This window comes from Botrytis sinoallii, assembly GCF_014898435.1.
Source record: "Botrytis sinoallii strain Bc 23 chromosome Unknown BSIN_018, whole genome shotgun sequence".
Taxonomy (NCBI): Eukaryota; Fungi; Ascomycota; class Leotiomycetes; order Helotiales; family Sclerotiniaceae; genus Botrytis; species Botrytis sinoallii.
In genome coordinates this window covers 1,119,775-1,143,657 of record NW_024066045.1, presented here as the reverse complement: position 1 = coordinate 1,143,657, position 23,883 = coordinate 1,119,775, and the positions used below count along the sequence as shown (strand labels likewise).

The following is a 23,883-nucleotide window of genomic DNA, read 5'->3' as shown; positions in this document are numbered from 1 at the left end:
GGGTGGGCAGACGGTGCTATGCGAAATTGTTTCTTGTATTGTGGGATGCATTTATCATTTTATCCCCCCCAAATGCATAGGGGTAGGTGAAGCGTGGGTAGATGGATGGGATGGATGGACGGATGCGGGAATCTTTTTTAACTACATTTTCTTGTGTTGTGATAGGGTCACCTTTTACTAAATGTATTTGAGATGAATGTAAATACAATAAACTGACATTTTGAGATTGAAAATGAAAATGACGAGAACCATTGTTTACGTGATCTAATCTAAATTTGACATAAGTGACTGCAGGTGGGCATTGATTCGAGGAAGCTGACTTGATGTGATACCCTTCGCAGTCGGGTTGGACTTTCTTAACTCCAGCGATCGGCATTTCTTTTCTTCAATAATGCTTGTACTCCTCGCACCACCAATAGATAAAAGAATCTACTGGATACAGGAGATATCGGGCATGCATCTAATTCAATTGGATTGGTTTGATTGATAATATGTGGGTTCATTGGTCTGGCTTCCACAAGGACTATTACTGTACCGAGGACCGATCGGTATATAGTGGAGTGACATTGTGAGGGGCAGGTAGCACTTTACAAGACTAGTAAGTCTAAAATGTTTTTTAAGTATAAGAACCGCCCACATCAACACAATGCTGGAGCTAACGTAGTGCTTTTGCTTCTTCTACATACTTGAAACGTTTCTCTCCCTGAGCGTTTTTGTGAGGTGGTTTGGAATAAGATAGTTTTTCATCTATCTGAGTGCCAAGAAGTTTGTGTCTTGTCTATCTATGATTGATTAAAGGCGACTGTGCAATCCTTTTGCAGATCTATTCCGGGGAAATTAGCGTTCGTGTCCGGGTCGCTCTTGCACTTTTCCTGCATCAGTCTTCAGTTAACACATCGTCCATCAACCATCCAAACAATCTACCAATATGATCACCAATCATCCATCCATCATGGATCATTTTTCCCCCAGCAAATTCCCTCAAACCAGCATCTTCCTCATCCTAAGCACCACCTTTCTCCTCTACACCCTCATCCAAAAAAATCCTCCTCTCCAACCAGCGAAGAAAGTCGCCAAACAAAAACCACTGTCTCCCTCCCGCCTCCTACCCCCACAAAGATCCCTTCTACGGATTCGACCTCTTCGTCGCCAATATTCTCGCGGCGCGAGAAGATACATTCATCGAGACGAGCCAGAAACGTTTTCAAACACTCGGTGCACACACTTCTTCCTTTGTATTTCTCGGCACGAACGCCATCAGTACCATTGATGCGGAAAATATTAAAACGGTATTGGCTACCGGATTTAAAGATTTCGAGTTACCATTGCGGAGGAAAACTGCTATGATGCCGATCTTTGGAAAGGGGATTTTCGCCTTGGATGGAACGGAATGGGAACACTCTCGCGCGATGCTGCGGCCGAATTTTGTGAGGAGTCAGGTTGCTGATTTGGATATTTTCGAGAGACATATTCAGAAATTGATCAAGAGGATCCCGGAGAATGGCAACACGGTGGATTTGTCAAAATTGTTTTTTATGCTGACGATTGATTCGGGTGAGTTTATTTTTCGGGTAGAGAGGAGGAATGGATGGTGAGAGGATGGGATGCGATGTACTGATATTGGAGATTTAGCTACGGAATTCCTTTTCGGTGAAAGTACAGAGACCTTGGATGAAACAAAGGTCGATTCACCTGGGCATAGATACTCGGAAGCTTATGATTATGTAAGTGTGAGCTCTATTAGCATCTATTAAGAGTAATTGTGCTAACTTTTACAGCTTGCCGAACAAACCGGCAAACAAGTTCGTCGTAAGCAAAACCTAAATCTCTAAGCGCTCCCCTGTTACCCGTCATGCTTCACAAAAAGAACACAAGATACTGACCAATAATCAGTGGGTAAACTAGCCACTCTCTTCCCCAACAAAAGATACCAAGATTCTATAAAATATGTCCACTCCTACGTCCGCACTTACGTAGACAAAGCCCTCGCTCTTCAGATCTCTGCCCCTTCTCAAAAATCCGAATCCACAGATCAAGAACGCTACATCTTTCTTGAGCAACTCGCCAAATCCGGCTACAGTGCCTCCAAGATTCAAGCAGAGTTACTCAACATTCTACTCGCCGGACGTGATACTACTGCAAGTTTACTTACCCTTCTCTTCATGATACTTTCACGTGAACAGAAAGTCCTTGAGAAATTAAGAAAAGAGATTATGGGTCTAGAAGGGAGAGCTCCAACTTTTGAGGAGATTAAGGATATGAAGTATCTGAAATGGTGTATTAATGAGAGTTAGTTTTTGTTCCCTTGATTTATCTTGTCTCTACATTTCCAGAAAGAGAACTAACACACCCAAGCAATGCGACTCTACCCCATCGTCCCAACTTCAAGTCGTGTCGCAATACGAGACACGGTACTTCCTCGAGGTGGCGGACCTGATGAAACATCTCCAGTCATGGTTAAGAAGGGGACTTTGGTACAATACAGTTCCTACGGATTGCATCGAAGAAAGGATATCTACGGTGAAGATGCCGACCAGTTCCGACCTGAGAGGTGGGAGAAATTGAGGGCGGGTATGTAATTGAAGCTTGATGTCGACTTTCACTGATACGAAACCTCACTAACTTATGATGTGAAGCTGGGAATATATCGCGTTTAGTGGAGGACCACGTATCTGTATTGGACAGCAATTTGCACTGACGGGTATGTTATTTTCTCGAATCTGTAGCTTGAGCTTGGGATCGTTTTCTGTTTCATATCTTCAGATGAGATGAAGAACTGACGAGGAGAATAGAAGCATCATATACCACGATCCGTCTTTTGCAAACCTTCTCGAGAATGGAAGCGAGAGACCAAAAACCCTTCACGGAATGGTTGACACTGACTTTGTCGAATAAGTGGGGATGTCAAGTTGGTTTATTTAAATAGGTTGGGCAGAGAGAGAGAGAGAGAGAGAGAGAGAGAGAGAAATTCAAACAGTTGGACTAGGATAAATACAGAACAAGCCACTATCCTTCCCTACATTACCACAAACAGCAAGAATGACTTTTATTTCTTTCTGAATGCAACCAAAACCTCCTTGAATCCACTAGTTTCTCTCCTGTGAGATGCCATACTTTGTGAGATCCCCCATGCCATACTGCAAAGTATAAAGAAGGGTATAGAATACAAGAAGTACTCGACTCTAACAAATCAACACTCGACTCGTATAAGCCGCACAGCCTCGCAATACAATAAAACAATATAACATGAGCAGAAATCATATCTCCCCTCATCCACCAATAAGCTATCAATCTCCCAAACTCGAAACGGGACAACGCCTCGATAACTCGTCGCGCTCAACCACACATCTAAATCATATCATCCATCTCAAATTTAATTCAGCGCGGGAAGATTCACGCATGTAAATCGGGGGATCCATCCCGTGTGACTACTCTCCTAGCTTCACCTCACTTGCTGAGACGGTGTAATTTTTTTTAATTTTTTTTTCAAAAAATAAGAAAATAAGAAAGAAAAAACCAATACAATACAAGACATAACATAACATAACATAAACGCCATCCCAACAAATCTCCACTTACCACATGGGAAAAGCATCGTTCTTTCTACCCGTTATTGCATGGACCATGCGTTAGTATTCCTTCCTTCAGTTTTTGATTTCGATTGTGGATATGATTGCGATGTAGCGCATAGAAGGTTAATGTATCTAGTTTACTGTATGTAGGTAAGTATGGACAGACTATTTGGACTGTGGACTGTGGACTTAGGGGGGCGATATACATGCATGCGTGTATGCATGTATGCGGTTTACTACAAGTAGGTATGAGTCTATGATATGATTATCCAATCGCATTATCAATGTATTCCCTCGGGGTAGATAGTAGAGAGAAATTTCTCTATGAAGACAAGCGCTATATTATTATTGGAGAGTATGAAGATGAGGGGAGAGATGTAATATTCTAAGATTGAGTGATTTTTAATAAATACCTAGCTAGGTACCGGTAGTTGAAACATGCGATAGTGATGGAAGCGCTGATGATTTGAACCACTTGGTTGGAAGATTGTGGCTTGATGTGAAACAATCGGAAACACGAGGAGATGATTTGGCTACCAGTTATGGTCATGTAACATCGGCTCTTCCAATTGGAAAGGTACAACTGGACATCGTCATCTCTGTGGGTAGAGCTTTAGGGACGGACAATGTGTTACCAAATTCAGCGCCCGGCTCCTTGAAAAAAAAAAAGAATGGAAAATAGAGATGAAACCTTGAGGCTCAATCAATACCTAGAAGATTTAACTCGTCTGATACGAATAAGGAACAGCGTGCTCGAGATGTATGCGATATTTCGTGAATGCAGATCAAGAATGATTTGAATGACCATACATAAATCCATCATTTTTCAAAAGTGTTCGAATTTGACATAAACAATGCGTTATCTCATGAGACCCGAAGAACATGCCTTTAAAGTCATCTTATCTGGGTTCTCTCACGTCGATCAATGTATTTGTGCAACTTGAGATGACTTGTTCCTCGCTATGCTATGTATGTGTGCAACGCTTGAACAGACAAAGTCACAGAGCTTGCTATGCATTTAAGAACTCGGTATGCAAGCGGTGGGATGAGTAAATTGGAAAAACATTATAATCACTATCAATCAAGCAGGATCGAACCCGGTCATATGGTGGTTGAATCGATTGGCCAAGGAGATATCTCGGGAGGGGTATGAGTGGTTCAACATTGAGGAAGACATGCGGGGTAATTATGGCTTCCCATAAACCACCCTGCTGTCAGCATTAAGTGCATTTATGATCCAAAGGGAAAACGAAAATTCGCATTTCTTTTTGCACTTGAACCCGAGATTTAGCGCAGCTTTGATGGTGTCTGCCTGCAGAGTATTCAACGATCAAAGCCTTTAGAGATTCATAGTGCATATCCAGAGTTGCACTGAACAACACGTCGTTGCATCTGGATGACTGTTGACGAATGCTTCACAACGCCACGATCCTTCGAAATGGGGGCGGAGCGCTGTGCTAAATATCATGCTTAAAACTTTGAGGCGGTCAGCGATATCGTGGCATATAAGCTACCTGTACAACATACATACCTTTACATACTTCATGACTTTGACAATATAAAACGCGACTGCATATGCATCTGCAAAAAGAGGTCAGAGACTCAAGAACAATCCTTTGTTATTCAAGCATGGCTTAATTTAAGCTCAAATCATGGAGTATCCCTGGGTGAGTTTCAACACATCGCCTGTTTGCGCGGTAAGTAGTGTAATGATTCGTCAATTGACCTTTCAACAACGCCCAGTTTACTTCCCTTCTGCTGTAGCCAAGTCAAAGCAGGTTTTATAAACTTATCCTATCGCTTCGACCGTACCTTCACCGAGAAGCTCCGCGGTCCCGACCAGAAAATAAGCATCGAGTGACTCGATTTGTCGTGTGGTATCTTGTGGTTTGTTCATACAGTTAAGGCAAAAAGTTCGCAAGATGGTTCGCATCCTGCCTCGTTTAGATTTGCAAAAAACCTCGTCAAACTGGTTCCCCACATTTCGAATAGGAATAAGTTCCAGTTACTTACTAGGTGTGTATTTGTTGCTGTTGTAGATATCCTGATATCTTATTTTGTTAGGAATAGGATATGGCACGAAATATCTTGAATATCTAATCTAATCATTGAAGAGAGTATGATTTGTGTATGAGCGTGCGTAAAGCATGGAGTGTATCTGCGGGTGTAACACTCCATGATGCGCCGTACTGATAGATCGGTGTTACCTTGGGATAAGTTTGAGATTCTTTGAAATCTGCCTACCAATTTCGCCCCGATAGATTGTAGAGCCCTAGACACAGGGCGAGCATAGCCTTCTGCATAGACCTTGAAAAAAGCTCGTAAGCTAAAGCCTGATCGCATGACAGAGTTAAACCGGGCGTTAGATATGGTAATTACCTTGTTGATAATACAATCCATCCAGTAACCCGAAGTGGTCATCGAATGAGGAATTCTTTGCACTGTTTCGCTGTCTTGTGGCACTCCTACTCGGTGACTGTTCATTAGTGTAACACTACCTTAACTATTGATTCCACCCCTCCATTCCAAAATTAAACCTAGAGAAAACATAAGGTAAATCTTCGCACCTTCTTTTTTAATTCAAGATCTTCATAAAGCCACACTTGGCTATCAACATCCCTAGCTTTCCTGTGTCCCAAAGCAATTGCGGCTTAAACCTCGAACTTTAACTTCTAGTTATAGCCACGCTGTTGCCCGCTTTCCCTTTCAAAGCTCGTAATCTTAATTCATCGACTCTTGATATAATTCTATACTTTTAAGAAAGCCTTATCCTAAGACTCACGTCGATTTTCGACAAGACAAGTACTGCAGCGTCGTCGAAATGAGCCATCCACACCCCGGTGTCCCTCCGCCTCCACCTCTTGGTAAGCTTCGTCATTTATTTTATCAAGCAATGTCATAGTTAACACAAAAGCTAGGAGCAATGGGACGTGGTGCTCCGGGACCCCATCCTCATCCACAAGGAGGAGGTAGACCAGGACCGCAACCTAATTTTCAAGGACCTCATCCAAACTTTCAGGGACCTCCCCCAGGTCATCCAGGTCATCAAGGTCATCCAGGACAGGGTGGTCCGCCACCTGGCGGGCGTGGTCAGCCTCTGCCGCAAATGCAAATGCAAATGCCTATGCGACCACGATATGAATCTTCCCACGTAGTGGATCTGAATGCCTCGGAGAAAAGACCACTTGACGATGCAGCGTACAGAAAGTTGTTGACAACATACACGGTCTTTTCAATTAGAAAAGTTGTACCGACGGGAAAAGAGAAATCCACCTGGGCAAAAGCTGTGGTAACTGAAGAGGCTTTATCACAAGAAGATATCGTTGCACAGTTGAAGAAATTGAAGGACTCCTCACAAACAATAACAGATAAAAAAGGAGCTTTATATCCGAATCAGCAGGGCCAAGTAAACAAACTTCTGGATCGGTTGAAAACTGAGGAATCGGATCAACACTTTGATTGGTCCCTTGTTCAGCTTGATAGAAGAGAGAGGTCTTCCAACAAAGTGAGAGAAACTGTTTTGATCACCGTCATAGTAAAACGCTCGCCCAGAGATGAAGTTAATGCCACGGCGCTTTTCGCAATCATCGACAGGCAAAAACAAGAAAAATTAGCACACTTGACTAGACCTCCAATGCAACCGCAACCGCAACCACAACCCCAACCCCAACCCCAAAATCAACCTCAACCTCAACCCCAAAATCAACCTCAACCTCAACCTCATCCTCATCCTCAATTTCAACCCCAACCCCAACCCCAGGGCCAATCTCAACCTCAATGTCAACCTCAGCTCAGACCACAAAACGCTCCGCCCAATCCGAATGGGCAACCTCAAGCCCCTATAGGAATTATACATACGTCTGGCCAAAAGGGTGGAAGCCGTGGTCGATCAAGAAGCAAAAGCAGACAAAGACCGACGCGCTATCAGTCAGACTCGAATTCAGAATCCGAATCTGATAGCGACACGTTCTCAACTGGAGCTTCGACCATCAGTAGCTCTTTGGTTACTAGCATTAGTTCTCATTCTGATGGGCGCTCAAAGAAGTATAGTTCGCGCGGTAGACGAGGTCGTAGCCAAAGTAAACGTCGTCCACGGGAGCACCATAAGAAATATTATGCCCACAGAAGCGAGTCACCTGAGCCAATATTTCAAGAATTTCGAAGGGGCAGTCATCCAGAATCTCCTTATACCGGAGAAGCTGTCCCACTTTCCGCTCCCGATGCCATTGCACAAGCATTTCAACAGGGTAGAGAAGAAGAAAGGGCTGCTGCTCAGTATTACCTTTCTCAGTCGCATCGACCAATCATTATTGATGAGCCATCGAGAGCTGTGGTACCTGCCGGCCGTCGCGAACTTGAATATGATACCTTAGCGCCGAGATATCCTGCGCGTCGACATGCAGAACTCCCAATGATAGAAGCTCCTCGATATAGAGAACATCAATATTCAAGGCCCGCACCTCGATATCGAGATGACCTATACAATGAAAGACACCTTGATGACCTATATGAGGATGATTGTCCACCTGTTATTATCCGGAATGTGAGATCAGTTCCGCGAGAGGCCGCTTATAGACGTCGTTTTTCTGACGCTGAGAACTACATTGATCGAGATTCAACCACAACCAGAATTCCATTCACAGGTCTTCGCCCTCAAATCCCTCAATTTCGCCATCATCCCTTCACCCCAAGAAGTCCACCACGACATCGGTATAGTTCCAGCTATAGCAGTGATAGTGCGCATGCATAGTTGAGAGACCTGTTGTTTCAGCTGTATGCTTTTCGATAACCTTAACTTGCTTTCTTTAAAGTTTGAGATCTTGTGTTATTATATTGATGTTTTCAGTCTTGAAGATTGATGTGATGGATGAGTTAGTAATAATTGCTGTGTATCATTTGCTCTTGGGAAATTGGTGTTGGTTTGTGGTAAATGGATGGACCAACGGCGCAGCAGGACTTTATGTCTTTGGCCTAGAAGGACAATGGACGATTTGACGACCGATGATAATAAAGTGCATCTCCTATGTACTAGACACACGTGGCATCAAAAGTTATTTTAATGAACTCCCTAATTTTTGGAATCTTCTCTTTCTGTCAACATGAAGTATAAGTGAAATGCGTTAATTGTGAGCCTTGGAATCATGCAGGAAGTTGAGTTCTCATATGAATGGCATTTTTGGATTGATTATTCCATGCCGAGAGATGAGTTGAGCACATTGGTGCCCAATATTTTGTACAATCAGTGGTCCCGAGTCAATGAATCTTGGTCCATTGAAACATCGCGAGAGGTCAATTCATTGGTAGTCTCGGTGAGATGAATCAAGCCAATCTCGGCCATCATGTCATGGTGACCAATTATTGAAGCAACGTTGTTCTATTGAGGCTTGATCATTTTATCAAGCTTGCAATTGAACTTGAAGGAAACAAACTTGATAGCAATTGTATGTTTAAGACCTGGTGGACGAGAGGAGGTCCGATGTCGTCAATGTTTCCATGATGCTTTGGAACCGGTAGATTGATGTACTTCGTAGAGGTATTTGAAACCATGGCGGCATAATAATACAGATGGCAGAAGATGAATGGCTGATTTGTTTCATTGATCCAACAATAATGTCTCAATACCATTTTCGATTTGATGTAGAGGCTACCGACGGGAGAAAATTGAGCCTGGTACACATAATACATGCAAGTTTCCGTACATTTTTTTGGGTCCAATGACGATTTCTGGCGGGGTTTTAGATTTCTGTAGAAAGTCAGGTCCCGCCGAGAGCTCACCCCACTCCGAGTCCTACCGATTCAAGAGAAGTTTGATATCAATTCATACAAAACTTCTACAAGTAAAACCATCATATCAAAAAGACAATTTCAATTTCATCCAAAATCAACTTATACCCAAACCCTTCTAAACCATTTTTCGTATTACCAGAAAACTAGCAATCATGCCTCGTCAATTCTTCGTCGGAGGTAACTTCAAGATGTGAGAGCTTTTGTTTACTTTCTCCCCCCACCAAGCAAAAGGATTTCAGCTAATTTTTTGCTCTCATCAGGAATGGATCTGTTGATTCCATTAAGAAGATTGTTGGAAACTTGAACGATGCTAAGTTGGACCCAAATACCGGTATGTATCTGCCCTGGCTTATGTTCATCCGTTTGTTGAGGATGGAGGGGAATTTGTTGACCCTACATACCCCTCTATCAAGCTCTATATTCCATTTTGGGATTTTGCTAACACTTTATTTATTTAGAGGTTGTCATTGCTCCACCTGCTCTTTACCTTCTCCTTACCCGCGAGCACTTGAGACCTGGACTTGAGGTTGCAGCACAAAACGTTTTCGATAGGCCAAACGGAGCTTTCACGGGTGAAATTTCCGTTGAGCAACTCAAGGACAGCAACATTACCTGGACACTTCTCGGACACTCTGAGCGTCGTGTCATTCTCCAAGAAGATGATTCATTTGTAGCATGCAAGACCAAGGCTGCTCTTGATGGAGGAGTCGGTGTTATTTTCTGCTGCGGAGAGACCCTTGAGCAAAGAGAGTCTAACAAGACAATCGAGGTTGTTACCGCACAATTGAAGGCTGTTAAGGATAAGGTTCAAGACTGGTCAAAGATCGTCATTGCATATGAGCCAATCTGGGCTATTGGTACCGGAAAGGTTGCTTCCACCGAACAGGCACAAGAGGTACACGCCGCTATTCGTTCTTGGTTGAAGAAGGAGGTCAGCGAGAAGGCTGCAGAGGAGACCAGAATCATCTACGGTGGAAGTGTTAGCGAGAAGAACTGCAAAGATTTGAGCAAGCAAGAGGATATTGATGGTTTCTTGGTTGGAGGTGCTTCGTTGAAGCCAGCTTTCGTTGATATTATCAACAGCCACTTGTAAGTGGTTTTAGGATTTTATGAATTACGACTGTAAATTGGGTATTTAACCCTACCAGGCAATAAAAAAAAGACCTGGCAGTATGATATGTTTTCAGGAAATATCCACTACCTTGAAGCCGCTGCTAGTCTCATGCTCGTTATATGTGAGAATTCTAATGCATCAATAGATCTGTGAAAGGTGACAGTAAGATTTGAAGTATTATACAAGGTTTCGGAATATTTGATATGGAATCTGGCGGGTAGCTTGACGGGGTCTATTATAGCAGGCTTACCTACATGCACAGCACTCTTTATTTCTTGGGCAGCACCCATACTTTTCACTCAGATCAAATGCTGGTGATCCAATCTTCAATGGGTTGATGTCCATTTTTATGATAAATGTCTTGTATATTTCTAGGGGCACTAGTTCCTGGCATAACCGGACTTACACTCACTGCCAAACATTGTAACAATGAAGCCCACGAAATGACTGAATGGAAAGACGGCGAGGTAGATCAAATAGTAGCATCGACAAAAATGTCGATAATGTGTAGAAAAGTGTAGCTTCAACAAGTTACTCAACTCATAACCATAACCATAACATTCATACAGTCGAGATCTTCGACATAGGACTATCGGAACCCATGATTTCCTATCCTTAACGCCAGTAATGCTGTTATGTATAATACAACAATCTTCTTTATATTCCCCCCTCAAACCTTAATTCCACCACCATGATAAGGACTCCAAATACCTCTAACACTCTCGTTGATACTCTTCACGGGCTTCTTGACTCTCCTTAGCTTTTCTCCACTCGCATCTCTGAGCAGCTCTGCCTTCTTTAATATTTGTCCCATTTCTAGATTTCTGACGCAAATGGCCTTCTCGCGACCATTGATATAATGACCAATAATGACTGGGTGTTTGGCGGGTCGAGGGGAGACAGTAATTTCGATTTGAGGATTGGCTTTCGCGAAGCCCGGTAAGGAATTTTTGATGAAGGTACTGTGACAGTATGAGTATTGGAGCAACTTCGAGGTTCGAGAATACTACTTACTTCATTCCCTTGGAACTGCCAGCCCAATCGCAGTAATGAAAATCCATTTTTGTGCATTGGAGAATGAAGGCGCCGACACCATTCTGAGTGAGATGTTAGCAATCTACAATCGCCCGCAAGAACTGATCGTGTGAATACCTGGCCAATGGTTGTTTTCCTTAATCCTGTAATCCTCATTTTGACTGTTGTGCTGACGTCAAAACATAATTCAAAATTCAGACAGCATTTGACATATTGAGGTTCAAGTGAAATAAATTCTTAGTCACGTGACTGTGATATTTTAAGCTTAGGAGCTCAAATCTCAGGTTACCATTAGGCGTCCTGGCTACAACGACGCGACACAGTTTCTCACAATTATCTTCATCATACAGTTCAGCAGCATTGTTTTGCAGTTGTCTTAAAGACTGTAAATTCATCATTGCGAAGACTTTGGGAATTGTAAATAGCCCACAATGACCGATAAACTCCCACCAAACCTCCTTGCGCTTTTCGCGCCTCGACCCCCTTTGCGATGGGTTCCGCCTTCAGACTTTGCCCCAGAGGATCGCAAAACTGCCAATATCACTGGCCTTGCTGCCTTTCTCCCAGCTCTTCAGGAGTACAAGGAGAATGATGTTTACGTGCCCACCGAGAGCTGGCTTCAGAGAAAAGACCGTGTTAAGCTGGAGAAGAAGGCCGCACACGAGAAGATTATTCAGGAAGCCCCAAAACTATGTGAGGGTCACCCTTTATGTCCTATATCACTATTTCATCACCCTGTTATTCTTCTTGAATTTCTTGGAACGTTGCTAATGTTTTTGCTTGTGTAGTCAAACCATCTGAGGATCCAAATATTCGAGGAGATGCTTTCAAAACACTTATCGTCAGTCGATTAGACTACGATGCCACTGAAAAGGACTTGGAGCGCGAGTTTGGTCGATTTGGACCCATCGAGAGAGTAAGCTTACTTTAATTATTCTGCTGAGTATATTATATTAACCTTTGTGTTTTACAGATTCGCATAGTTGTTGATACTCATCAACATGAAAAGCCGGGAAAGAAGATCAAAAAGCATCGCGGTTACGCATTTGTAGTTTTCGAACGAGAGAAGGACATGAGAGGTAAAGCCGAACATAACCCCATATTCCCCATAAACAAATTGTTCAAATGCACAATCGGCATAAAGATTTGGTTATCCCACTTCTTGTCTTCGCTTTTCCTTTCTTCCTGTTACCCAGATCAAGGTATATGAATATGGGTAAATGACTGACAAACGCGCCTTGCTCGCGCTTCGTGAATAGCTGGTTTAGAAAACTGTGACGGTATCAGAATTAAAGATCGTCGAATCAAGGTAGATGTCGAAAGAGGTCGAACCGTAAAAGGTTGGTTACCACGTCGTCTTGGAGGTGGCCTTGGAGGTCGTGGATATACAAAGTCCGCTTCTTCACGACCAATGGGTCCAGGTGGATTCAATGGTCCTCCTGGAGGCCCTGGCGGTTTCCGAGGTGGCTTCCGAGGTGGATTTGATGGAGGCAGAGGTCGTGGTGGATTTAGAGGAGGTTTCGATCGAGGTGGATTTGGAGGAGGAGGTGGTGGTGGTGGTGGACGAGGAGGAATTGGCTTTCAAGGCCGTGGAGGATTCGGTGATAGAGGTGATCGTGGTGGGTATGGAGGTGGAGGATCCAATGGCTATGCTCCTCCTAATGCACCAGCTGGCCCAGGAGGTGGCGGTCGTGGAGGCTTCAACGGGGGTGGTGGTTATGGTGGAAGAGGGGGTGGAGGTTTTGGAGCAGGATCACCAGATCGAAATGGTCCTGGAGGATCAAGTGGTGGGTATGAATCTCGTGGAGGCCGCTCATATGATGACAGATCCGGCGGATACCGTGGCAACAGCAACCGTGGCTATGGTGATCGCGATGGAGGTCCTCCTCGTGGAGGTAGTGGCAGTAATATGGAGCCGGTAAGACCCCGAGATGGTAGTGGATACCGTGATAGAGATGGACCCAGAGATGGCCCTAGAGATGGAGGATATGGCGGACGACCACGCGAAGACGACTCACGAAAGAGACCTTATGACAGTAATGGTTATGAGGAGGATCCTCGTAAATTGCGAAGGTATTAGATACAATGAGACTGGCTGGTGGGTTCAACAGTCTTGTGGTGGGTTTTCTTCGAATCTTCCATCTTTCCTCCCTTCCTCAACAGGGGTAAGCGGTTCTCGATCTCAAATTTTCACCCAAGGTAGTGTTGTCGCCTAATCTACTTGCATGCTTTTCGACGGCGTTTTCATAGTACGGACAAAAAGCAGTTTCCAGTTACGACGAACCTTTTCCCGCATGATAATTATACATGCTATCCAGTGCTTTACAACATTTTCGACTCAGCAATCCGACGTTTCTCTTGAATGGTTTGGTATGATGTGGTTGGTTTTTCTTTTACGCACTTGTGGCTTACTTTGATCATGGGAGGTACGATCAGAGGTAAGAAAAAGGTATTACCTGACCATCCTCGTTATAGCGCTTTTGCAAATTTGTCATTTGGCTGGGAATACTGTTTGTACGATCAAAGGAGGAAAAATGAAGTTCAAAGGGGTAAGATGGATAGCTCAGGCATAGCACTCAGGCAATTGCTGTTTTAATTTTTGAAGTACACATATATTCCATAACAAAAACGTGGCGCCGGTAAACGCCTCATAGTCTAGTCTTCTTTTGACTGTATGATAGTTTAGAACAGAAATGACGATCCGAAATGCCTTTTTTGCTTTCTTTAATATTTTTACTCGCTCATTTCTGTAGCCTCTATTTCCGTTACTTCTTGATTGGATGCACTCCAGTATCTATTTCGAAATTAGAAAAAAATTAGGTGAAGAGAAAATGAATGGAGACTTACGCAAGTAATTGAACACTGAAATCTGCAGTAGCCACACCAAACAACTTCAATAATCTGGTTTGCCTACTATCCAACACATCACCTTCATTACAGACACAGTAGGGATTCTCCAAAGTAATCTTTCCTTTAGTCAAGGTAGTCGGTACATTCAGTCTTCTCAATTCTGGTTCCAAACTATGCGCCATGGGGACATCGTTCTCGGCGGCGATCTCTCCTCCCATACTGTAGACTATTCCTGCGGGAATGGTGAAGTTTCTGCTAGCTTCTGTACCGGCGCGAGCGAAATCTGTTTTGGAGAGATCTTGGAAGAAAGTGATGATAGAGGAGGGTTCGCGGTTGGTGAAGAGAAGTCCAACGTTGCCGACTAGATGGGGAGAGAGGAGGGAGGTGTTGGGTTGATATTCGGTGGAGGCGTCGCTGCCGAGGGCTTTGGCCATTACTTTTGTTTTTCCAAAGAAGAGTCTGATGGGGATGGGTGTTAGTATTATCTTTTATGTGGTAGATGTGGTGGTTGGCAATTTCCAATCCAATTTATTCCTGATGCTCGAGTTTTCAATCGAAAATCCCTCTTCTCTTGTATACGTAACAATGCATCCTTCTTCGCTTTCTCTTCTTTCGCTTTGGCTCAACTCCTCCGTCATCATCATATCATCTCCATCCCCGAAATGACAGCATCCCTCGAATCTCCAAATTGATCAAAACAAGAACCAGATAAATAACACAATACATACCGACAATCACTCAATTCATTCCTGACATCTTTCAAATAGGTATTCCTCATATTATCCACACTAAACACAAAACAATGCTGATAACTATCGAGCGACTCGCGCACATTGGCAAAGAGTTTGAGCGAAAGCTCCTTTCCTTTTTTATCGACTTTGGTGAGATGAACGACGCGCGCGCGCTTTGATTTAGGCATTTTGATTATGTATTGTGGTGATTGTGGTTGGGAGAGAAAGGGTGGTGTAGCTGAGAAGAGGTGATGAAATTTAATAGAGAATTGCGGTTTTCGATATGGATGGAGGTAATTTTTTATTTTTCACAAGCTTGCGATTGATAGTTGATAAGATTTCAGACTAGACTTATCGAGGCTTAGTGTGGTGAGTTTATGCAGGGATTAGAGTGGGGGGGTTAACGTTGTTCCGGATTTTTATGTTTTGAGCTGCAATTGGATGGATGAGATTCGATTGGATTGGATCTATTTATTACTTTATTTATGAATTGGTGCAGGTTTTCTTTCTCTGCTTCTTTAAATATCAGAGATTGATGTGTTGATTTCTGGGTCAAGCTTGTGCGGAGATGTTGGAGTTCATGGATTATGTGCAGTATGCATTTTACAATGCGACGAAATGGAATTATGAGAATTCATATTCGCAGTTGACTGCTACTGCTAAAGGTACCTGCTTCTTTTTGTCTGTCTACCTTTAAAGCTTGTTCTCAGAGCTTGTTGCCCTTCAACTTACTGACATCTTTGGAACAAAGCACTTCTGGATTTTGATACTCCCGGCGGTCTGCGATTTAATCTCTCGTCACTCAGCTCTCCCAACTTCGCAACTTCGTATGCACTAGGTAGTGTCGGGCTTGTAGATGGTTCTCTTTCCTACCTCTATTCCTCGTTGCCTCTCCGTACCACTTCGCAGAGTGCGAAGATTGATTTATATCAGATAATACGGGGATATCGACAAATACAGGAGCTTAGAAAGGTTGATGAATCATGGATGTGGGAGCAATGGCACGGAGGTAGACGAGTCGATCAACGAGATACATTACTTTATGGACGACTTTATTTACCGCAGAGTACGCTTGAAGCGTTATATTTGAGAAGGATTAGTCCGACGCAGCAAGTGAGGATTACGGCTGTTAGTGACAGTAGGCTGAGAAATGGAGGAACGATGTTAGCTCTGCATCAGTATGATACAGGGAAATATAGTACTGAGACATTATATTCGACTGATGGTGGATTACTGGGATTGAGAGGGTTGTATAATTTTGGACCGGATCCAAGGAAAGAAACCACGGAGCCGCCAAAACAGATGTCAAGGATCGATGATAAATTCTATGGACGATTCAGCGCAGGAGCGGAGCTTTATTATGGAACTTTGAACAAATCAGGAGGTGTTAGCGTTGGAGGAAGGTTTGCCACATTGCCGGCGCATAAGGGGATACCTTTGACAGCCACTTTGACGCTCAATCCATTGATGGGAAATATTAGTTCGACATATGCTGTAAAAGCAGGCAAGAACCTATCCCTATGTTCAAGGCTAGACTTCAATGTCTATAGCTACGAGAGTGATTTGGTGCTTGGGTGCGAATTGTGGAAGATGAAAGCACCGGTTGAGGAGCGCAGAGTGAGGAGTATGGAAGCAAAGCTTGCATGGAAACTCGACGAAGTGGATTTGGAAAAGGAGAAGAAACCTGAAGAGGTCGCCGGAGTTCTAAAAGCAAGAATTGACCAGAACCTAAAGGTTGGCTTGGTATGGGAGGGTAGAGTTAAGGAGTTATTGTTTACTCTGGGGACTTCAATTGATATGAAGAGGAGAGATCAACCGTTCAAGGCCTTGGGACTAGAATTGCAATATTCTTCGTGAACATTTCAGTTGTTCGAGTACCTAGGTAGTGCCAACACAGTTTGTTCCACAGGGGCGGATATAGTGCCGCTTCCTTTAGGCGAGCTCGGGAAGATCAGACGAGATTGATATTCTTGTGAAACACAAGCAAGATCCGAAAAGAACTCGACTCGTACAGCAACGTCTCGACCAAGACACCGGAAAATAGCAGTGTGCCATGTCGTATTGATACTGTGGATGGCTGAGAGCTGAGAATATCATTCGGAAGACTACCTTGGCGACATCGGATTTATGGTGTACACAGCTTTGCAATCATTCTCGATCTCAATCGAATATCGGCACCAGAAACTCCCTCGCACCATCTTTAGGGGTGTACCGTAATTAGATGCTATGGAGAGCAATCCGGTAGTCGTACGTGCACAGGATGGCTGTGAACGCAACAGAACGGTAATGTTTGATAAGATGATCAATCTATGAAAGCATTGGCTGTTATAAAATCAGCAGGCTATCCAACCATAGAAAAGGCAAGGTTGTAGGATCAGAGATTTCAACCCCGACGTTGAGAAGGGAATGATGAGATAAGAGGATCCACACGAGAATGAAATAACTGTTAAACTCCACATCCTGAATGGAGACACGGAGACTGAGGCAGAATAATCGAATAATCCAGAGATGTGATTCACGTGATATTAACCATTTCCGTTTGTTGTCTCCCGAGGTCGGAGATTCTTCCGAATGGTTACAATTTTCATATATTACCTACCTAGTAGATGGAAGCTAATAATATGATGATAATCGACATGATGCGAAGCACATGCAACGGACCGCTTCGTGCACGCGGCACCACCAGACTTTTGTACATTTAGTGTTACCTTGTTGTAACGTCATTTGGAAGAAAGTTCATCTTATCTGTGAATCAATGTCTCTCTTTTGACAGGATCACCTGCATTTTGACATGTGAACTATCGGTCAAATGTCATCCAAGTACTTTTGGTACCCGAACTCCAACATGTAAAATGATCCGAGCCGGTCACTCTCAGATGAAAAGAAAATAATATGCGCGTAGCCGCTGCAGGCGACCGGGAAGTAATTTCCTAGAAATTGACGTTTCCGGCAACTACTTTGATGCGACCATTGGTATCTAGTATCTAACAAAAAGAATAATGGTCATAGCATACAAAGTACTCATGTATTGACATACGACATTACTGACATACTCTGTACGATACGTACTGACATAATGACCGCATTACTAAGTAAAGGAAAAGGGAAAAGGGAAAAAGGCTGGAAAAGGATTTTTAACTTTTTAAGGGACCGAAGCGTTTCTCGGACGTTTATCATGTGCCTGATCCAATCACAATGATTAGAATTGATAATTCCAAGGCTGGTTTTGGACAAATGGGAATCCGCCTTACCTGTTATGAGTTAGCCCGGTTAGATATTTGGTTTACTCAGCTTGGCTATCTAGTATGTACCCATCAAGGTTCTCATTTTCATGAATCTCACTGAATCTCTCTCCTCGAGCATTTTCTTTTAGACTATCCTTTCGAGACCCTCCTAGAGATTCTGGTATAGTATGATACAATCCAAAGATATCTCCGTGCCTCCTCTTTTCAGTGAAGACTAGATAATGAATGATCTTCTTCTCTTCTTCTCTCCTTTCCTTCCTATTTCTTTCTTCACTTGTATCCTTTTCATGCTTTATACTTTCATATTTTTATACTTTGATACCCCTCAGATTCGCATGTAAATAAATATATGGTTGTACATACCTAGTACCTACCCATTAACATATATCTCTATATATCTCTCTATTTATATCTCCATATATATCTCTATATACATCTCTATATACATCTCTAAATATATCTCCATATATATATATATTACTTTTCTTCCTCCCGTTGAATAATATTTCAGCTGTCATATAAATTGAATCAAGTGGTGATTGTTCGTTGAACGGTTCCAGTTTATCACAAACATTTTCATTTCAGCTACCTCACAAGGTACTTGCCCAGGTATACTTGCTTTCTTTTTCCTTACCAATCTATCTCTCTCTTTAAAAACTGTCAAGTACCCCTATAAATGTATAATTTGCTAATCCAACTTTTTCAACTAGCTACGGAGATTCCCCACGCCCATACAACCTTTGGATTTCCCGCTACACCATTGCAACTAACTTCATCTACGCAATCATTACCCTTGGTAAATCTCCATTTGGACGACATTCATCAATACTGTGGAAGCTTTTCAAACAATCAAACATACTTTCAACGTCCAAGCTTAGCAGGGAATACGGCAATCCCCTAAAGATATCCGACGAGAATACACAGAAGACGGCAGATCTAAGTTGGACGAGCATTCAGGAAGATAGGATATCTGTGAGTGGCAGAAGGAGTTGCAGTTGGCGATCATGTCGGAATATACTGTTGAAGTTACGTGTGGGAGTGGAAATGAATATGATGGACGAATGGGTATACGAATATCTTCCATATTCGTGATTGGATTTGGTTCCATGATGGGTATGTTTCTCCTTGATTCAATATGTAAACTCCCATTTCGCGAGGATACCTTTGACTAACTTGATTTGTAGGTGCTCTTCTACCAATCGCTGCTGCAAGAACGAAAAGGATGAGCGTTCCACCTTTGGCATTCTTTATCACTAAGTATTTCGGATCGGGTGTTATTATAGCTACCGCTTTCATACATGTAAGTATTAATCTTTCCTCTCTTGCTCTCATAACATCCAGAGTTAGCTTCCGAAATTTCATACACATTTGTGCTAATCAGACTATAGTTACTTGCCCCCGCTTCGGCCAATTTGACTTCCCCGTGTTTAGAAGGCACAATCACAGATTATGATTGGGCTGAAGGAATTTGCCTTATGACTATTTTTAGCATGTTCTTTATTGAGCTCATGGCGTCACGATTTGATGTGTTTGGACAAGATGATCATGATCTGGAAGCAGCCGATCCTGCAAGGGATCTTATTAGACGAACTACCCGAGATGAGAAAGTTGACGCATTAAAAACATCTTCGCCCTCAGATGGTAACAGTTACAGAGAAACTGGCGATAGCCCTCAAGCTTCCAACGCCGTACTAGAACAACATGATCACGAGAGCTCAATTACCCGGATACCGACATCTGGAGAAGGACCATCTAGAGGTAGATCAAGTATTCCAGGTCGGCCTGATGATTTATCATACCCTCCTGGAGGTGAGGATCACCTCGGACATCAACGAGAACACCATGAAGATGGTGATCATTTTGCTGCTCAAATGACCGCACTATTCATTCTTGAATTTGGTGTCATATTTCATTCTATTTTTATCGGTCTCACACTTGCCGTCACAGGTGATGATTTTAACGTCCTTTACATTGTCCTTGTTTTCCATCAAACATTTGAAGGACTTGGTCTTGGAGCTCGACTTGCCACGGCTCATTGGCCTAAGAAGAAGGGATGGATGCCATGGGCTCTGGGAGCAGCTTATGGTTTCACAACACCTATTGCAATTGCTATTGGCTTAGGTGTTCGTACAACATTTGCCCCAGGTAGTCAAAAGACTATGGTTATCAATGGTGTATTCGATTCCATCAGTGCTGGAATTCTCATCTATACAGGATTGGTGGAATTGATGGCACATGAATTCATGTTCAATCAAGAAATGCGTAAAAGTTCAATGAAAATGATGCTATTTGCTTTCGGATGCATGGTTGCAGGAGCAGGTTTAATGGCGTTATTAGGAAAGTGGGCTTGAAAGAACATATATCTTTATTATATTACAAGTCTTAATCATATAGATGGCTATGGGTATAGGTATTTTCGGAGTATGAGCTGATCGGAGCTTAAGTGGGATAAAGGCGGATTGGCGTTGAAAAGAAATGCTTTTTGGAGGATTATTTGTGTATATATTACGATGAAATTAGCATGGGTATTGGAATTGGTGGTTATGATATGAGGACAGGATGGTATGGTTTGGTTTGGTATGTTGTGATGAATGGATTAATGGATCGATGTTTATCGAGGCGTCTATTATTTGATGTTAGAAATTAGATGAGATGGTATAGATGAACAAGAAGAAGATAGAGAGTATGGACAGATGAGGAGATAAAAGAAATAAATAAATAAATATTATGAATTTTGAAATATTTGAGTTCTACGTGTGATTATTACTTTCGTGTTATGTGATTTCGGGTTGAGTTTAATATTTGGGTATTTGAGCTTTTGTTTTTGGTTCGGTTGGTTTGGTTTGGAGGGGGATGGAGGGGTGAGATTAGGAATCAAGGGTTGAGGATTGAAAAGAGGGAGGAAAGGGGAAGAGGGGGGAGGAAGAAGGAGAAGGAGGAGAAGGAGGAGAAGGAGGAGAAGGAGGAGAAGGAGGAGAAGGAGGAGAAGGAGGCTACTGCTAAACGCAGGTTTACTGGTGTAGAGAGAGTGTTGTTTTTGGTGGTTTAGTGGTTGGGTGATTGAGTGGTTTATTGGTTTTAGTAATTAATGGCTCGGTGGTTGGGTGATTGATGATTGGGTAATTGGATGGTTTAATAATTCAATGAATGAGAAATGAGATAGGATGAATGGGATTGGGGATCGGGGATTGGGGATCGAAAGGAGAGGAGTAGGGAGGGTGGGAGAGGAGAAGAGGGGAAGAAAGAGGAGAGGAAAGAGGAGAAAATTATATGTAATAGTGTTTATGTATTTGGAGAGGAGAATAGAGGGGGGCGAAGGGAGAGGTAAAGGGGTGAAGGTAGGAGGGATTTGATGGGTATGTGTACATGTGTATATATAAAGGGGGATAAGCTTAAGGAGGGTAAAAAAGAAAGGGTGAAGGGGGGGGGGTTGATTAGTGTGTGTGTGTGTGTGTGTGTGTGTGTGTGTATTGAGATGGATATTGAGGTATGATGGTATATAGGAATGTGATAAGTTGATAAATTGAGAAGCTAGGAAGTGAGTTGTCGAATAGTTGTTGTGTGATAGGTAGGGAAAGGGTTTGGAGTTTGAGAAGTGGAGTTTGAGAATGGGTGTCTTGAGTTTTTTCTTGGGGGTTGGAGGATATAGATTGGTAGGGGGAGTAGGAGAGGGGAGATTGCTGAGATGAGTTGGGATGGGAAGGAGGGATAGGGTAGGAAAGGTGGATATGGAGAATAATGGTTGTAGTGTTAGAAGAGAAGAGATGCTAGGAGGAGTGTTCGAAGGGAATTTTAGTGCTGGAAGGGAGTTGTGGTATGTTATGTGTCGTTTGGTTAGTGTAGTGATGATTTTTGGGGTAGAGGGTGGAGATGGGTATGGTATGATATGGTGTGGTTGGGATAGGTAGAGGGAATTTGAGATAGGGGGAGAGGGATTGGGGTTGGGGTTTTTTGATAAATGAGATTTATAGGATTCATGAAATAGAGTGGGATGGGGTGAGATGGGTGAGATGGGGTGAGATGGGGTGAGATGGGGTGAGATGGGGTGAGATGGGGTGAGATGGGGTGAGATGGGGTGAGATGGGGTGAGATGGGGTGAGATGGTGTTAGGATCGTGTGCTATGGGGTGAGATGGGGTGAGGAAAGGGAGAGACGAGGCAGTGGAAGAGAAGCTGAACCGTAATGATTCAGAGAGAGACTTAAGGGGGGGGGGGGGGGGGGGGTGAGGCGAGCATAGTATACTGATATCTATCGATATACTCAGCATCGTGAGTTGAAATCTAATCTGACTATTTTCAAATTACTAACAATGTGATTGTTTGTCTGGATGAGTTTCAGGATAGATCTTGTATTCTTGAGAAAAGGGAAGAGGGTGGAGGAAGGAGTAGTGATGTGTGAAAATAGATGTGTGAAATAGATGTGTGAAATAGATGTGTGAAATAGATGTATGGAGGGTTGGGAAGAGATGGAAATGGAAAGTGGATGGGTATTTGAAGGCGGGATTTTGATAGATAGCTAAGCAAAAGAGGGGTTGTTTTGCTTAAGATGCTAGTAGATTATATTAGATTAGATGAGACTGGATTAATATAGATTTATATGATTAGTATATTTTAAGCGCACATTTTTTGGGGAGAAATTGAAGGTAGAATGTGTGTAGGGTATATAGATTGTGGGAGTATTGATTTATAGAGGAACCTTGGAGTTGGGTTTTATATTGTTGTGGTGGTATGTTTATATATTGGTATGTTGGTGATTGTTGGTTGTGGGTTTTTGAGGAGTGATAACGGGAGGGAGGATTATCTGTACAGCTGAGTAGGTAGACGGACAGATTTCTGAACCTTTCTGAACCGATTTTCAGTGATCTGAATGGATTCACATCTACAGGATTATGTCATGTAAATAAAATTCGAACGTAGTTGTTAAGCGAGGAGGTTTATCAGTTATAAGTAGATGTTTCTTCCTCTTCCCCTGCTTGGAAAATGATTAGCTGGAAGATATTGCTGTGTTTCTAAGAGTGTTACGGATACTGTGTAATGATCTCTTTTGGTTGTTTTCCTGTTGGGAGCTAGATTTATATCTCAGGTACGGGGATGATCGATTGGTTAACTAGATATCAGTCTGACGGGAAACATTTGTAAAAGAAAGTCTACAAGGTATGGGTTGAAAGTTTGAAGACTGTGGACTCTAGGCGAGAGAAAGTCATCGCTAGTGATATATCTTGAGACTTGTACAAACTAGTTTTATATTTCCGTAACATTCTACCTTCTCGTGGATCTCCTTAATCGACATCATTCGATCTCATCTCGGGAAGCAACCCAGAGCTATCTCGGGATTTATAGCTCTAATTAGTTCTACGGAATCGTTCACTAGGAACTTTGGAAGATGAGATACTTGAGTGTTGCACATCTACGATATCATATAATCTACTGATTAAACTGCATTAGCAGGTGCATGTTGAGAGGTCTCAAAGTGAAGTAATGTAAAGAGTAGAAAAGAAACGAAACTAATTCCAGTAGTTACAACTAGCTTTCGAAGCCGTTCCTGATATT

General features: G+C 42.7%; 8 protein-coding genes across 8 annotated transcripts; 6 read left to right on the top strand and 2 right to left on the bottom strand.

The window, feature by feature from the left end:
- Positions 1-491: 491 nt before the first annotated feature.
- On the top strand, positions 492-2,981 carry EAF02_009228 (uncharacterized protein; the record flags this gene model as incomplete). Its single annotated transcript, XM_038905276.1, has 8 exons — positions 492-548; positions 1,071-1,554; positions 1,633-1,724; positions 1,779-1,809; positions 1,894-2,289; positions 2,356-2,575; positions 2,637-2,701; positions 2,793-2,981. 8 exons carry the CDS (start codon positions 492-494, stop codon positions 2,924-2,926), a joined length of 1,479 nt encoding a protein of 492 aa, XP_038755173.1. The 3' UTR covers positions 2,927-2,981.
- Positions 2,982-6,393: 3,412 nt separating this feature from the next.
- EAF02_009227 (uncharacterized protein) lies at positions 6,394-8,322 on the top strand (the record flags this gene model as incomplete). Its single annotated transcript, XM_038905275.1, has 3 exons — positions 6,394-6,436; positions 6,491-7,077; positions 7,363-8,322. The coding sequence occupies 3 exons, from the start codon at positions 6,394-6,396 to the stop codon at positions 8,320-8,322; spliced, it is 1,590 nt and encodes a 529-aa protein (XP_038755172.1).
- A 1,189-nt stretch (positions 8,323-9,511) lies between these two features.
- Positions 9,512-10,646, top strand: EAF02_009226 (uncharacterized protein; the record flags this gene model as incomplete). Its single annotated transcript, XM_038905274.1, has 4 exons — positions 9,512-9,549; positions 9,620-9,690; positions 9,818-10,448; positions 10,619-10,646. The coding sequence occupies 4 exons, from the start codon at positions 9,512-9,514 to the stop codon at positions 10,644-10,646; spliced, it is 768 nt and encodes a 255-aa protein (XP_038755171.1).
- Positions 10,647-11,143: 497 nt separating this feature from the next.
- On the bottom strand, positions 11,144-11,664 carry EAF02_009225 (uncharacterized protein; the record flags this gene model as incomplete). The annotated part of the gene is made up of 3 exons (XM_038905273.1): positions 11,144-11,435; positions 11,488-11,570; positions 11,626-11,664. 3 exons carry the CDS (start codon positions 11,662-11,664, stop codon positions 11,144-11,146), a joined length of 414 nt encoding a protein of 137 aa, XP_038755170.1.
- A 275-nt stretch (positions 11,665-11,939) lies between these two features.
- On the top strand, positions 11,940-13,588 carry EAF02_009224 (uncharacterized protein; the record flags this gene model as incomplete). Its single annotated transcript, XM_038905272.1, has 4 exons — positions 11,940-12,201; positions 12,297-12,424; positions 12,482-12,587; positions 12,768-13,588. The coding sequence occupies 4 exons, from the start codon at positions 11,940-11,942 to the stop codon at positions 13,586-13,588; spliced, it is 1,317 nt and encodes a 438-aa protein (XP_038755169.1).
- A 653-nt stretch (positions 13,589-14,241) lies between these two features.
- On the bottom strand, positions 14,242-15,277 carry EAF02_009223 (uncharacterized protein; the record flags this gene model as incomplete). Its single annotated transcript, XM_038905271.1, has 3 exons — positions 14,242-14,302; positions 14,356-14,817; positions 15,087-15,277. 3 exons carry the CDS (start codon positions 15,275-15,277, stop codon positions 14,242-14,244), a joined length of 714 nt encoding a protein of 237 aa, XP_038755168.1.
- A 380-nt stretch (positions 15,278-15,657) lies between these two features.
- EAF02_009222 (uncharacterized protein) lies at positions 15,658-16,946 on the top strand (the record flags this gene model as incomplete). The annotated part of the gene is made up of 2 exons (XM_038905270.1): positions 15,658-15,754; positions 15,841-16,946. The coding sequence occupies 2 exons, from the start codon at positions 15,658-15,660 to the stop codon at positions 16,944-16,946; spliced, it is 1,203 nt and encodes a 400-aa protein (XP_038755167.1).
- A 2,069-nt stretch (positions 16,947-19,015) lies between these two features.
- On the top strand, positions 19,016-21,003 carry EAF02_009221 (uncharacterized protein). The gene is made up of 3 exons (XM_038905269.1): positions 19,016-19,447; positions 19,519-19,634; positions 19,723-21,003. Exons 1-3 carry the CDS (start codon positions 19,339-19,341, stop codon positions 20,683-20,685), a joined length of 1,188 nt encoding a protein of 395 aa, XP_038755166.1. The 5' UTR covers positions 19,016-19,338; the 3' UTR covers positions 20,686-21,003.
- The last annotated feature ends 2,880 nt before the right edge of the window (positions 21,004-23,883 follow it).